The sequence below is a fragment of the Myxocyprinus asiaticus genome, chromosome 36 (genome assembly GCF_019703515.2).
Source record: "Myxocyprinus asiaticus isolate MX2 ecotype Aquarium Trade chromosome 36, UBuf_Myxa_2, whole genome shotgun sequence".
Lineage (NCBI taxonomy): Eukaryota > Metazoa > Chordata > Actinopteri > Cypriniformes > Catostomidae > Myxocyprinus > Myxocyprinus asiaticus.
Window position 1 is genome coordinate 27,462,673 of NC_059379.1, and position 16,487 is coordinate 27,479,159.

Here is a 16,487-nt window from a genome sequence, read left to right on the forward strand (position 1 = left end):
TTTTTTTCATTTTTTTTTTGTGCAAATTTCAAGCATTGTATAGCCTTAATTCCTCAAAACAATGATTGACTGAGGAGTTTCTAGAGAAAGAAATTTTTTTTTACCTAATATTGACCTTAAGACATGCCAGTGTATTGCATACTGTGGCAACTCATAAACAAACACAATGACAATGTTAAGCTTCATTTAACGAACCAAATAGCTTTCAACTGTGTTTGATATAATGGCAAGTGATTTTCTAGTACCAAATTATCAATTTAGCATGAATACTCAAGGATAAGATGTTGGAGTGATGGCTGCTGGAAATGGGGCCTGTCTAGATTTGATCAAAAATGACTTTTTTCAAATAGTGATGGAGCTGTTTTTTACATCAGTAATATCCTGACTATATTTTGTGATCAGTTGAATGCCACTTCCGAAACAGAAAATATGTACATTATTCCAAACTTTTGACCGCCAATGTAGATACTTGTCTACCTGTTTCCTCCAGCATCTTCACAAGGTCCTTTGCTGTTGTTCTGGGATTGCTTTGCACTTTTCGCACCAAACTACGTTCATCTCTAGGAGCCAGAATGTGTCTCCTTCCTGAGCGGTATGATGGCTGCGTGGTCCCATGGTGTTTATACTTGCATACTTTTGTTTGTACAGATGAACGTGGTACCTTCAGGCATTTGGAAATTGTTCCCAAGGATGAACCAGACTTGTGGAGGTCCACAATTGTTTTTCTGAGGTCTTGGTTGATTTCTTTTGATTTTCCCATGATGTCAAGCAAAGAGGCACGGAGTTTGAAGGTAGGCATTAAAATACATCCACAGGTATACCTCCAATTCTGTACACCTCCTATCAGAAGCTAATTGGCTAATTGTCTAAAGGCTTGACATCATTTTCTGGAATTTTCCAAGCTGCTGAAAGGCACAGTTATAACTTACTGCATGTAAACTTCTGTCCCACTGGAATTGTGATATAGTCAATAAAAAGTGAAACAATCTGTCTGTAACAATTGTTGGAAAAATTACTCGTGTCATGCACAAAGTAGTTGTCCTAAACAACTTGCCAAAACTATAGTTTGCTACTGAATCTGCGGAGGGGTTAAAAAATGAGTTTTAATGACTTCAACTTAAGTGTATGTAAACTTCTGACTTCAACTGTATAATCCAATGACAATTATACAATTGTGGTTTAAGTGTCCAAGTAATTTTTAGGGAGACTGTATTGTGGGACCTCAAATGTAATAAAACAAACCATAAGATGTGAAGGTTTGCTTGGAGATGTTTAAACATTACTTGTTTTATTAATAGTGTCTTATTTGTTTTTGAAAACTTATCGTTGCAGGAACAAACTTTATCTACTGTATTCAAAAGTGCATCACTGTTGTCTTACAATATTGCATTAACAAAAATACTAAAAACACTTAATTGTTTAATAGACTTTTAAAAAGTACAAGGCTAAGATAGAGAGGAGGATATGATAAACATACTGAAGGGACACAAGCCATCATGGCAATCTGACGACTTTAGGATTATGGGACAGTCTAGTAATCCTGTTGCACCCACCTACAAAATGCTGTACAAAACACATTCATCCACACACATGCACACACACTCCTTTAAAAAATAGTGCATAGCTCAGTAAAGGAACGTTTCAGAAGTCAAGTTATTCAGATTGATTCATTCAATCACCAAGAAGTGATTTACATTAACAATCGGCATTAAGAAATTAAACATTTCATATACATATTTGTATTTTTTATTTTTTTTATATTTATATTCAATGTACAAAGTTACATTCTGAACTGCAGAGGCTCATTCATAGAAATAAATACTGCAATGGTTTGTTTGCAATATGAAGCTGTCTCTGCTCTCTTGGAGAGGAGAGAACAACTGCAAACGAAGCACTGCAGCTCCAGTGCGCCTCAGCTCGAATGCAAGCAGAACAGCGGTGAGCATCAGCACACTGGCGGACTGTTGGTGGAGCACTAAGGCCTGTGATTAGAGATTAAAGTCTAAAAGACAAATGTACAAAAGCGTAATAAAAATATGCTTTTACTCTGCATGTTTATTTACACACTAAGTCAAAGGAGTACCGTTTCTTTGAAAACTGTTCTAGAGTTAAAAAAGTGATGTTTCTGACTGGTACATGGTCACGGTAGAACTGCATTACAAAGTAGTGTGATATGCCTATGATTTTGATAAAAATCTGTTTAGATCCTTCAGTTTTACATTTTTGTCTAGAAGTCCATCAATGGGGATATCAAACCCTTTTTTTTCCTGTATCCTTTGGTAACTGTGAAACATTCAAATTGATATAAAAGTCCACACATTGAGAATATTGCATCTACACTCACAGTATTTTCATAAATCCTACACATCTAAATGAAGTCAGTGTGACTGATGTAAGGACTGAGAAAGCGCTTTGTGCAAATTGTCTTTCACTTGCTTATACTTTCCTTCCCCACAAACAGTTTAATTGACACAGAACACAAAAGCTCATCTAGACATGATGTAGTGCATAGTGCACTGTAGCCACAGTTAACCGTTGTGCTTTCACCTGCCATCCTAAGAAATATTACAAGAACAGGAATACTGAAATTGAAAATCTGTATCTAATATTATTTCCATTCCAACATTCCATTTATTGCCAAAGACGATGAGCAAAGAACTTCCGTAACCCTTCATTCATAATGTATAGACAAATAATCTTCTTAACATACTTCTAATGGTAACTGTGATTGTTTTAACAGAAATACTATAAGCTAATGCTTCAAATATCTTAAAGCAAAGCTGAATGAAAAATGTCAAAAGCACAAGGAAAAAATGATGGAAATATAAAAGTCAAGAGTCTGAAGTGGGGTGAGCTTCTTTTGGATGTAGCAAAGGCCAAAATGAAGTGAAATAAACAGTCACTCCTCATTAGCCATGACCTGCCACACGATTAGGTGACTACGTTCAGCTTTGGCCAGGAAGGGCTGCAGCTTCAGCGTGGGCTCAGCCAAATCTTCTGTGTCCCCTCCCTCATCTCCTTCAATGTGAAGGAGAAAGGAAAATGTGTCAGTACTTTCTATACTCATGCTTTTAAAGATAGCAGTGTGAAAATAAATGTGGACACCAAGAAGCACGCTTGACTCTCACCCATCCTGAAGTCAATGTAACCCTCCCCTCCACTCATGACTAGGACAGATTTGACCAGCTCTGGCATGGGTGACTCTGAAGACTTGTCAGTGCCAGCCTCACCCCCTGAGCCTGCAGATGGAACCACCTGCCCTGAAATACAGGAAAAATCAAAGAAGCTTATAAAACCAGGGTTCCTATATCTTTCGACCAATGGGTTTCTGTGATTTTTCTGACTTTTCCAAGATTTTTTAAATTGATTGAGATTATTCAAATTGAAATATTTCAGAACCAAGCATAACTAGAAAAAAAACCATACAGTATATTAACAACAGAAATTTCCATGACTTCAAATTCAAATTCCTAGATATGATGAGGACTCCAGGAGCCTCATGGTCAATTAATTATTCGGAGGTTAGTCCAGGGTTGCGGCACATTTTTAAAAATAAAATGTAAGACTTTTTAAGACCTTTCAGTATCTTTCCAAATAAAATTAATATATGATACCAGAATAAACCCACACAATCTCAAAATAAATAATGTATTAAAGATTATTTTACTTGAACAGTCTGGAGCACATTCAACAAAGCCTTAACACTGCTTATCAAAGTAAAAAGGGTATCTGCAAGTTTAAAACACTCAAGATTACAGTATTTTCCACTTAGGCCTACAGTTGTTCACTAATAGAGTTCATGAAAGAGTTATATTTAATCATATATCATATTAAAATTGGTTTATGTACCAGTATTTCAATACATCTGAATTAGAGACTGATATGGGATCTTACTGATATACTGTACAGTATACACCGATCAGACATAACATTACTCATTTCGCCAAAACAGCGCCAACCCGCATCTCAGAATTGCATTCTGAGATGATATTCTTCTCACCACAATTGTACAGAGCGGTTATCTGAGTTACCGTAGACTTTGTCAGTTCGAACCAGTCTGGCCATTCTCTGTTGAAGTCTCATCAACAAGGCGTTTCTGTCTGCAGCACTGCCACTCACTGGATGTTTTTTTTGTTTTTGGCACCATTCTGAGTAAATTCTAGAGACTGTTGTGTATGAAAATCCCAGGAGATCAGCAGTTACAGAAATACTCAAACCAGCCCATCTGGCACCAACAATCATCCATGAGATTATCTAATCAGCCAATCATGTGGCAACAGTGCAATGCATAAAATCATGCAGATACGGGTCAGAAGCTTCAGTTAATGTTCGCATCAACCATCAGAATGGGGAAAAAATGTGATCTCAATGATTTGGAGCGTGGCATGATTGTTGGTGCCAGATGGGCTGGTTTGCGTATTTCTGTACTCATCTGTGATGAGAGAGGTCAACATAGAATGGCCAGTTTGGTTCAAACTGACAAAGTCTATGGTAACTCAGATAACCACTCTGTACAATTGTGGTGAGAAGAATATAATCTCAGAATGCTATTCTGAGATGCGGGTTGGTGCTGTTTTGGCGGCACGAGGGGGACCTACACAGTATTATGCAGGTGGTATTATAATGTCGTGGCTGATCGGTGTATATCAGCAATAAGGTGTTTGAAGAAAGGAGATAACCGATTAATCATCCAATAAGTGTTTAAAATCGAACCATTGAATGTGTTTTAAAACAACATTCTTAGTCTTTCCTTCCAGTGACAGGGCAGCCCAGACAGAGGCTACAAGAGTCCAAATTGAATGACATCCCAGATTCAGTTAACTGTGCAACCAAAATAAATATATTTGGTGCATAACAAGGGACTTTTAACTATAAACAAGCCTAAAATACACAGAGAACTCTAATTTTGAAATGTCTGTTCACAGCTGCTCACTCAAATACAGTATTTAAGGGACATAAAAATATTTACTCTTACAATAATTTACAGTGTATTACAATATAAACACTATGTAGTAAACACTGTCAAATAACAAATATGAGCAGTAATTCATCAACAGTAGATCATCAGCGATCGCTTGTCATAAATGTGCGGTACACACTGATTGTGAACCGCACTCTGAGAATGTAAAGATATTTGGATCACGAGCCCCCCACGTGCTTGGAGAATGTGCAAAAGTACCGTATCTTCACTTTGAAGCATGCAGCACATGCAGACTATGTAATTATTTAATTATATCACAGCCTTTTGTAATCACATTAGGCTAGATCGCAATTCCTGTCTTTCCATCCACAAATTTAAGACCTCTGCAAATGATAATTAAGACCCTTATTAGACCAAATAATGTATTTAAGACTTATTATGCCCTTAAATTTAAGAAATTTTATGGATCCTTGGGAACACTTTAGCCTACCTGGGACGGCAGTGAAGAACTTGACTGCATCCCTGTGCCCGTGGAAACAGAGCTGGGCATGTGCCATGGAGCAGAAGGGTACGAAGGTTCCTGCCGTGACTTTATCACTGTTCTCATCGCCGTAGATGCGGATCGCACTGCCTGGACGATTTGACGATCCTGCTGTAACTTTGCATGCTGTTGGGCGAAGGAGAAAATACGTTTTTAGCTACAGCATCGGCAAACACTCAAGGAATGGTTTAGCCAAAGTTTTTTTTAATTCTGTCATAATTTACTAACCGTCATATTGTTCCATACCAGCATGCTTTTATTTATTCCATGGGACATAAAAAAGGTGAATTTTTGAATAATCTTCACCCAACTCTTTTCCATAAAATGACATATGCTTTCTTCAAAATGCAAATGAGATGTCAAACCTGACACAAAGCGTCTTAAGGTACCATTTTGAATGGATGCAGAAGCATCTGGGATGTGGGAGATTTTTGGTGACTAACTTACATTTTTGTCTGTTCTGCACACAAAGCTATCATACGCTTCAGAAGACTTGGAATCGTATGGTGTTTTTTTGTCTTTCTTGAAGCTTGACACATGGACCATGGTCACTATGAACATTCACTGTTTGAAAAAAAGATCTGTAAAAAGATTCTTCCATAATTCTCCTTTTGTGTTCCACAGAAAAATAACAGTATACTGATAACATGACTAGACACACTATATTAAAACAAACTGACGTACGCTCTGATAGAGGGATGGAAATGATGACGCCATTTCCTGTTCCGACCCATAGGCGGTTACATGACACCATCAGAGCGGTGATCCTCACGAAGGAGAAGCCCAGCTTACCAGTGCCTGAGACACATACAATAACATTATTTAGACAGTCAGTGAATGAATTTACTTGAATGCTGTGAAGTCATACAGTAGTTGAGTCATAATCCTCACCCAGCATTTTGCTGACGTAGGGCTCAATGTCTACATCCTGTAGATGCTGGTATGTGTGTGCGTGAAACAGTCTGAGGGTGGAGTCCAGACGGATAGACACCCAGATACCATCTCCATCCCATGCCAGCTGCCTCACCTGGCTTTCCTTACGAGGGTGGGCGTCAAAGGACTTCTATACATGGGGAATGAAAGTACAGTGCATAAATATATAATAAAAAATTAATTTGATGTACAGGCATTAGGCTTAGAGCATGCAGTCAGATAAAATCAGATTTTGAATCCGAACTATTTTGTTTTACAATTAGCATTTTGGCAGTGGCCTCTCTTTACGCTACATATATTTCATGTCATTACGCTACAAATATTTTATCCAAATCTATCACAAATTCAGCAGCATTTGGAAACAAATTAATTTAGCACAAAATACCATAGAAAGGTGTTCCTCTAGCTGTCATACCTCTATCTTCATGGCTTTGGGCAGAACCACAAAGATTTTGTTCCTGTAGCCACACCAGACCTTGTCATGCACTACAGACATACAGCGGATTGAGTGATGTGGTCGGCCCAGATCTAACAGGTGGTAATTGGTCAAATCCCATTGGCCATCTGTAACAACACAAACATCTGTTATTGTAACAGCACTTCCTCTGGCATAGTGAAGCCTGTATAGCATACAAATCAAGAGAGAAAAATCAGTGTTATCCATTTTGTTTTAGACATGGTTTTCACACCTCTATGGCATTGAATTGTCTCTTACCAACACCTCTGTGGAAGATTGCAAGTGTACCATCTGCCAAGGCTACCAGAACACGTCCTTTCACATGACTTCATAGAAGAGGATGAGAGAGAAAGTGTAATGAGCAGCTGTCTTTGAAGAAAGAACATTAGTTAATGATTATGTAAATATAGGGCTGGGCGATACGGCTTAAAATATTATGGTAAAAAAATCTCTGGTAAAAACGATGTCATCTCTTTCTTTTCTGTGAGTCTGTGCCATATTTTAGTCTTATATAATAATGTAGCAGTTGTTTTGATATCGTTTTGATATTGCAGTTTTAATGTTATTTTGACTAATTGTGCTGACTTGAAGGATCATGAAATTAGTCTAACTGCATGCTCTTTAGGAAATGTAGCCAAATAAAAAGGCCATTAAAATCATTAAAATGCCCAGCTTTTTGTTAATGTATCTACAGTAAATGATGCTTGTGTCCTTACACAATCCCCAGGACGGAATCCTTTAACTTGATAGAGTGAAGGCACTTCCTCCACTGTGCCACAGAAGAGTGCACGTACACGCTGAAACATAGCATGAGGAACAAATGAACAAATCTCCATTTAAAGGTGAAGTATGTAACTTTTTGATATCAAAATATGTTCTACTATCCCAGTGTATTTTTCATTGATAATTAAAAGTAAACCATTCGTGGGTTTACCTCCCCCAAAAGTATAAGCACTGAGCCTCCCATGCACTATCAAAACATTGATGTTTATAGTTTGAGCAGCCCACTTAGCTCCACCCATCCCTTACTAGCTCAACCTATAGCGTGAGTTTGGGGCGTGGCTACTTGTTCACCTAGGGGAAAAATGAAAAACCATGGCAGACGTGCACAGAGGAAAAAACAGAGTTAAAGCCAAAATTCGAAGACATGCTAAAAGACGTAGAGGCAGAGAATGGAGTAAAACCAGAGTGAGCATTGGCATTGCATTTACAAGTGGAGGACACACACACCACCAATGATGAGATCGCTCTGGCAAACGGGAGCAGCAACAACGGGATCACCGTGCAAATCGCTAATATCGCCCCCCCCGTCAACAACGGTGATCTTGCCTAGGGCCCCAAAATGGTCAGAAACGGTGCTGTTACTCTTATTAGTTCCAAAAGGACCATCCTACCTCATGCGCTGCGCACACCCAGTTGCCGTGCAATCTGCCAGTGTTATTGGACCACCCGATTCCTCTGCCTCGCTTTCTGTCCGGTGTGTAAATATTATAGTGGTCTTCTTCATTACAACATTAAACATTTATCACCTTTTATTTATTATGGCCTATTTGTTTATAGGGAATCAGAGAGTGCGAAAGGGCGTGATGAGTCTAAGGGGTGTTGGCAAAGTTTGTTTGAAATCATACTTTATTTTTGAAATTCCATTTTTTGCCACAAGTAGTGCTGATATTGTACACTTCACCTTTAAGGTTCCCAAATGTCTATTAAATAAATTAAACCCTCAAAAGGCATCACTACTGTAAGTTTTATACAATTCTACACAAATGTAAAATGAAGCCGATTAATGGTGGAAATATTAACTGGCCGTTTGGAAGGCCACTTACCAGCCATTCTGGGCCCCCAACCACATAGTGGGCAGGATGCTGCTCATCTTGCTAGCCTCCTCTCTCATGAGGTCCTGCTCCTCAGGCACTGAGCTCACGCCATCCTTCACTAGATCACACTCCCTATAGCAGCCAGGACTATGACATTACACTCACAAACATCTGAATAGATCAAGTTGCACTTTAAATCAAGTGACATGAAGTGCTATTCTAAAACATGTCTGCTCTAAAGTCTACGGTGTCGCATATGACTGGTACACACCTCTGTGTGTAGGTGGGTGGCGTGTCTCTGCTGTTTTGTACTCCTAGCGGGTCAGTGAAGATGTGTTCTGTGTAGATCCCAGGCTGGTTCTCATCTGCAGGTGTATTGCTGCTGCTCTCTGTGGCCTCCTGAGCTTCTTCTGCTGCCGTTACTGCATCCTGTTTGTGCCGCCCCAAAACCCCATCTGCACGGACCAGGGAGAATTAAGCAAAAATAAGGGTGTTAAAGTCAACATGAAATGCAGTTTGCAAGCCATTTTACTTCTGTAATCTGATGTACTACAGTGTGAAACAGGATATTCACAGAGGAAAAATGTAGGGTGGTACATGATGTTATCCATCAGGAATTGATTCAAGGGTTCATTGGTGACAAGCTCAAGGCCCCTCAACCCTGCAACCTTTTGGTTGCCAGTCCAGATAACCACTAGAGTACACCACCCTTTGCAATAAAACACTTCTCTGTCCTGCATGTTATTATGTCTGTGAACTATAAGTAAACAGCACCTATCATTGCACCAATAAATTACATCTACTACTGTAATTTGGATGGAAAGGAGGGCTAGAGTCTGCATTACCTGAGTCTGTGGATTCTATGGCATTTGTGCAGACAGTTTGAGGGATGGCCACAGGTCCTTCTGTAGAGCAGCCCATTACAGTAATGCCACCCAGACCTCCATCAGAGCAAGTGGAGCTGCTGTTAGCTGTAGTGTTGACTTTAGAAGCCCCTTCACCCTGACTGGCCTCACTATCTGAAACAACCTCCTCTCCAGCGGGGTAATCTGTCTCAGAGGCACCTGTTGTTGAGGGAAAAAAAACAACAACAAAAAACCATGCACACCAGCCAGAGACAACACACAGAACCTGTTAAAATCAACAGCGATGCAGATTATAATAATAATCTATAAAAGTAATTTAACTGTATTTTATCTTTCCAGTTATGATGGCACTGAAGAATGTAATAAGATCTCAGTAGAGTTGCATTGCTATATTCTGACCTGGCACACTGGCGATGCAAAGCACTTGAGAGTTGCACACAAAAATGTTTTCCAGGATGTTTCCGGGCTGGTTAGCGTCAATGACTATGACTTTAGAGGTGGCATGTGTGGTGGTGCAGATCCACACCAGGCTGGAGAGTTCGTCCTGGTGCCTCAGTTCCTTCTCCTGATCCTGAATGCATTCACACTCTCAAGCTTAATGTCATATGTTAAACTTACTCAAGTTTACAGGTCCAGTACAATAACAACACTAGTCTAGTATAATAAGGAAAAGGGATGCATTGATACTGATTTTTTTAAGGAGTACTGATATTCTGGGTGCTGGGGCAGTGGTGGCTCAGCGGTTAAGGCTCAGGGTTACTGACCAGAAGGTCAGGGGTTCAAGCCCCAGCACCGCCAAGATGCCACTGTTGGGCCCTTGAGCAAGGCCCTTGACCCTATCTGCTCCAGGGGCGCTGTATCATGGCTGACCCTGCACTCTGACCCCAGCTTAGCTTGGATATGTGAAAACAAATAAATTTCACTGTATATATACAAAAAAATTATGTATAATGTGTGACCAAAATAAATAAAGGCTTCTATTCTCTAAAATTGTAGAAATAAGCACAATAACTTACCAATACCAATATCAGTAGCAGTACCGAATGACCCTCAAACCTCATTTACTTCTGGCAGACAGTGAGTGAATTTATATGCACAGTCTTTTATGTTATCTGATTCAATTGCATGTATATTGGCAATGGAATCAGTTTATCGGCATTCTGTCAGCATATTCAGTTATTGTACTTCACACACATACATAGTAAGCTGTGTTAACTTGGTCATTGACAAATATGGTTGTCCGATGTGATAAAAATGAGAAATACTTTAAAAATCAAGTTTAAATCGCATGTGTAATGTGTCAGTAGAAATGTAAACATTGTATCGATGTTTTTTTGGAGAACATTTATAGCATTTTCCACAAAATAAAATGTATTTAATGGCTTTGGAATCTTTGGTAGATTTTAAAAAACTTTCCTTGCACCTTGAATGAGTGTACACAACTTATTCATTAATTTCAAAAAATGTTTCAAACATATATTTTTCAGGATAAAATATATTTATTTATTTATTATTTTTAGTTTTTTAATACAATTTTTTTATGGTTTCTTCATTTGACCTGAACAAAATGTGCCTTTTCATAAAACTGACAAACTGTCTGACATTTTTTTTAAAACTTCACACATGGGGGCCTGGGTAGCTCAGCGAGTATTGACGCTGACTACCACCCCTGAAGTTGCGAGTTCGAATCCAGGGTGTGCTGAGTGACTCCAGCCAGGTCTCCTAAGCAACCAAATTGGCCCGGTTGCTAGGAAGGGTAGAGTCACATGGGGTAACCTCCTTGTGGTCACGATTAGTGGTTCTCAATACTCGCTGAGCTACCCACGCCCCGCTGCCATGATTCTTCAATCAGAAAGTTGCGAGTTTTCCACTTGTAATTACGAATTTGTGGTCAGGTGTTCATGTGCGCTTAACTCGTAAATACAATCATTCTGACATGACTTGAACGCACCATCATATCTGGGGGGTATGGGGTTCTTACCTTTAGTTCTTGCTCTAGTCTGTCCAGACTGCTTTGAGAGCCTCTTCTTTGGCTGTGGCTTAGGGGGCCAGTCTCTCCTCCAGACACATCTTTATAGAACACACTCGCTCCCACAATGCAGCCCCCATCACGCGTCTTTCCACCTGACAGATTAACTCCTGCAGCACACCACAGCTACACATGCAAAAAACAACATCAACATGCTGATAAAAACTGGTGTTGGAAACAATAATACTAACTGTAGTTGAGAATACTTCTCTCACCTTCATAGAAGCATCTTTCTCAACTAAAGGTCGGAGGTAGATGGGTACTGGCAGATTTTTTACCTTACCATCTGCTTGTCCACCATTGGCAACCTTTCAAAAGAGAACAGGGCTGCGTTAACAATAAAATACTTTTCATAACCAATTACATATAGAAAACAAAAACCACAAAACATCCAGTTTTTCATTGAGACCTTTGCTTTCTTACACCCGCCGTTTCATATTCAGGTTACACAAACATTTCCAAATCAGAATATATTTGATTTTTTAAAAGTGAAGTGTACAAGTTTTGCATTACTAACAGCACAAAATGAAATTGTAAAAATAATGACTATTCAAACACGCTTCCCAAACACTCCACCTGTCTGTTGTAGGACAAATAGTCCCGCCCCACACTAACGCCATTGGTTAAATTTATGTTGCTTTGTTGGGCCACTCAAACAAACAGAGCAATGTTTTGATAGCGCGACAGATACACATATCAACCTACAAATGGCTTATAGTTGTTAAATTCTATCACAAAAATCCATATATCACTTTTAATATAAAGCCAGGTGGAGTGGGATTTTGGACCAATGAGATTTCACTGTGAGCGGAGCTATGAAGGCATGACGCGACTAAAAACACAGAAACCAACTGCCAAAATATCTTGTCGTGTATCATGGCTGGTTGGGACAAAAACTGCATTTATAGCTGGTTGCTTTATGTTGCGCCTGGTAAGGACATGGTGTCAGAGATGTTACCTTGTATTTTGGAGGTAAACTCCATCCATAGGCTTGCAACCTGCCATCCTCTTTCTGCACATGAGCCTTCACCTGCCTGTACTGAGCTTTCTTCTGCTCTCGACGTGACACTACATTCTCTACCTCGGCCCTGCACAACAAACAGACATACAACATAGAGATAGAGAGTAGTTAACAGACTGTGTTAACTGTAGTTAACAGGTCCTGTTTGCAAGCCTAGTGAGCTAACTTACTGTCTAATGTCTACCTAGGGAGCTTCTTTCCGAGGCATCATCCTAACTGACATAAATGGAACCTCACAGGTGACTTATCTGGAACGCTCAACATAGGCAGCAACTCAAACTAGTACTTCCTGCAAGTAGCGTTCATCACGGGAAGTGCATGGGAGACTCAAGTAAAGATAACAGTTTGCCACTAGCATGTTACGAAGTTAAAAATGCAATTTTAAAAGTATTTTTAAGCATTAAAATAACCTAGCACACACAAATATAGGCTTACATTTTCCATTGTAATTGAAAATATTTTTCGGTATTGAAAGAAAGTGCTTGGAATGGAGGTCATGGATGAAGTCACTCACTCCTCATTGAGGAAGTCAAAGGCCTTGGATTTGTCACTGGGCAGCTGAGCGAGGGTGCTGCTCCTCTGCTTTACTGAAGGGACGACATGCGAGGTGGGGGCATTGTACTTCAAGTTAACCGGTGCGTCTGGTTTCTTTGCAGCCGTGCTGGAGGATGAACTGAACAGCCTGCTGAAACTGAGGGACGGGGAAGAGAGAGAAAGACGACACAGAGACTCATATGCAGACACAAGCAGCAGCAGCAGTGTTAGAGATCACAGGTTAACAGTTATGGGGTTGTAGGGTCAATTCCCAAACATGAGCCATGCCCCTGACACAGCTTTGCCAAACCCTAATGTTCCAACCATCTGAATATCTTACCACAAAGCATGCAGACACCACATGCTAACATCGCTGCAAACAAACCTTCCCTAACCACAAAACGCTTACTTAAAATTTAAAGAGATTTATTTCTACCCTCATTTTCATGTCATGGACATTATATTAAAGTATTTAATTTACAGAATTATCCAAAAGTAGGCATTATCACATGGGTATTAACCCTTTAATGCATATCTCGGGTCTTTAGTGACCCATGACCTCATTCCACCCCCTGTTCCTCATCCACACCTCTTTAGTATTCCTTAACCTTTCTCTTATGAATATTGTAACAAAAAAAAAAAAAAATATATATATATATATATATACACAGTTGCAATTGAAATTATTCAACCCCCCCCCCCCCAAGACAGTACGGATTTACAAAGGTAAGCTTTTCTGATGACCCAGAATTTTTAAAGTTAACATCTATATCAGTTGAGTGACACATTTCATAGTGTGAATATATAACCTAATATTTGTAAATAGCAGGATTTTTAAAAAATACAGCCATGTCATAATTATTCAACCACTATTGCATTTAGCTGTTACTTAAATATATAAGGCTACACAAGTATTTGTTTTAAAACAAAATTAAGTCATCAATCTGCAATGGCACTTATTTAAGTTTTAAAATGTAAGTTTAGCATTGCAAGCAAAAATGTATTTCTATGCAAAAAATGCAATTAAAAATAAGCTGTCTCAAAAGCTAATAGAGGAGATTATTTCATTACACAAGAAAGGTCATGGCTAAAAGTACATTTCCAAGGCACTTCAATTTCCAATAGACAAAGTTGGCAGCACCATTCATACATTTTTTAAATATGGTACAACAGTAACCTTCTTGGGGTGTGGAAGAAAGCAAAACTTCACCAAGGGGAATGTTGACTTGAATATTCAAGAAGTAATTAGGAAAGACCTGTGGAGTCCTGGAAGAAGGTTTTATAGACGTATGACACTAAACTGAAAATGCGTTTTAGACCCATGGGTCAGCAGTACGTCTGGAGTAAGATGACAAGGTGATGACAAGAACGACACCATCCCCACAGTCAAGCATGGAGGTGGGTCAGTCCTGTTATGGGGGTGTTTTGCGGCTGCAGGAAACAGCTATCCTGACTATGTGACTGACACCATGGATTCTTTCAGGTATCAGGCCATTTTAGCATGAAAAATGTGATGACTTCAGTGTGTAAATTGAAGCTCGGTGATCACTGGACTTTCCAGCAAGACAATAACACCAAGGATACATCCAAGTTGTCCAAAGTCGGGTTCAGGGATAGGTCGTGGAATTACCTTAAATGGCCCTGTCAGTCCATCATTAAAATCCCATTGCAAACCTTTGTTGGGATTTCAAGGAAGCAGTGGCAGCACAGAAACCAAAAAATGTCAATGAGCTGGAAGCTTTTGCTCATGAGAAATGTGTAAAAAGTCTAATAGAGATGTGTCCGAAGCCTGAGAACACTTACCTGAAACATTTATTTGCTGTTATTAAGGATAAAGGATGCTCCACAAATAATTGACTTTGGGGGTTGAATATTTTTGACATGACATTTGTGGAGAGAATTTGTTATTTTTTATTTTGAAATTTGGGTAAACTGAACTCTTTAATTCACATCACCGGAATGTATTGCTGGTCAGGGGGGTTGAATAATTTTGATTGCAACTGTATATATATACACTCTTGCCTGAAAAGTTTCCCATGATCTTAAAAATCTTTTGATCTGAAGGTGTATGCTTAAATGTTTGAAATTAGTTTTGTAGACAAAAATATAATTGTGCCACCATATTAATTTATTTCATTATAAAGCTAAAATTTAATTTAAAAAAAAAAAACAAGTTTTTGAGATTGATGACTTGGACCAAATAATAAAGAAAAGCAGCCAATAAGTGCCCAACATAGATGGGAACTCCTTCAATACTGTTTAAAAAGCATCCCAGGGTGATACCTCAAGAAGTTGGTTGAGAAAATGTCAAGAGTACATGTCTGCAAATTCTAGGCAAAGGGTGACTACTTTGAAGATGCTAAAATATAACACAGTTTTGATTTATTTTGGATTAGTCACAACATAATTCCCATAGTTCCATTTATGTTATTCCATAGTTTTAATGACTTTACTATTATCTAATATGTGAAAAAAAAATTATAATAAAAAATGAGTAAGTGTTTCAAAACTTTTGACCGGTAGTGTATATATAGTTTTTTTTTTATAACTACTTATTTACCTGAAGGGTCTAGGGTCATTAAAGACTCAAGATATGTAATAGTGTTGCTTTTTTGCGCTTTCTTAAATCATATTTTTTAATTTATTTCATATATATAAGTTTACTACCATATGGTATATATTTCTTTGTTTGTTACAAGACAATTGAGTACTATATTCATACAAATGACTACTATATCACATAGATTTTTTGTGTGACAATGGTGAATTATCAGTATTCCATATGTATGTATACATACATATTACACATGATTTACATTACATTTGATCTATTTGATGAAGAAGCAATGTGGAAGTAAACTATAGCAAGTGTAACACATGAACAGCATGATTTGGCTATTGTCATTCGAGTATCCTACTGAAATTCTGTAAGTTGTGCATCTATAGAGCCTCAAAAAGTGCCTGAGAAAATACTTGTGTAGCTTCTGTGTTATATGTAGCTAAATATGTGTTTGACAGCCAGTTGCATCTTATGATATTTCAGTGTGGAAGTAATGAATCCTGTTCTATATTTTTCTCTCTCATTGATAGATGAAAAATAAAACATAAAAATAAATTATATTCTATTATTTTCTAATAGTCTTGAAAATGTTTTGGAAATTTGACACTATCTGGGCATTTTGTAGATCCATTTGTGATAGATATATGTCCCGGACTGCTAAAAAATATTGAGGTATGGAATAATGTTTGGCGAAAAACCCCACGCATTTTAAGAAGAAAACTTTTAGATTTCTTTTTTAATTTCCAGTAAAATAAATACATTGTTATGTATGCTGTTACTGTGCTTTAAAATGACTAATACGGTGTCT

The 16,487-nt window shown here is 38.4% G+C and overlaps 1 protein-coding gene across 7 annotated transcripts in view; it reads right to left on the bottom strand.

Annotated features, from left to right (window-relative positions):
* Positions 1–1,413: 1,413 nt before the first annotated feature.
* Positions 1,414–16,487, bottom strand: part of LOC127427068 (C-Jun-amino-terminal kinase-interacting protein 4-like) — an 84,881-nt gene continuing 69,807 nt past the window's right edge. Inside the window, exons 14-29 of one of the 7 annotated variants that reach the window (XM_051674409.1) lie at positions 13,100–13,276; positions 12,523–12,652; positions 11,780–11,872; positions 11,517–11,690; positions 9,935–10,106; positions 9,515–9,733; positions 8,941–9,124; positions 8,679–8,816; positions 7,569–7,649; positions 7,111–7,178; positions 6,811–6,959; positions 6,354–6,525; positions 6,147–6,260; positions 5,412–5,588; positions 3,129–3,260; positions 1,414–3,018 (exon numbers count right to left, since the gene is read on the bottom strand). In XM_051674409.1, coding sequence (XP_051530369.1) covers positions 2,900–3,018; positions 3,129–3,260; positions 5,412–5,588; positions 6,147–6,260; positions 6,354–6,525; positions 6,811–6,959; positions 7,111–7,178; positions 7,569–7,649; positions 8,679–8,816; positions 8,941–9,124; positions 9,515–9,733; positions 9,935–10,106; positions 11,517–11,690; positions 11,780–11,872; positions 12,523–12,652; positions 13,100–13,276 — 2,299 coding nt within the window. In that variant the 3' untranslated portion in view covers positions 1,414–2,899. The remainder of the gene's footprint in view (positions 3,019–3,128; positions 3,261–5,411; positions 5,589–6,146; positions 6,261–6,353; positions 6,526–6,810; positions 6,960–7,110; positions 7,179–7,568; positions 7,650–8,678; positions 8,817–8,940; positions 9,125–9,514; positions 9,734–9,934; positions 10,107–11,516; positions 11,691–11,779; positions 11,873–12,522; positions 12,653–13,099; positions 13,277–16,487) is intronic. The other 6 variants (XM_051674411.1, XM_051674410.1, XM_051674412.1 and 3 more) reach the window with 6 other exon arrangements.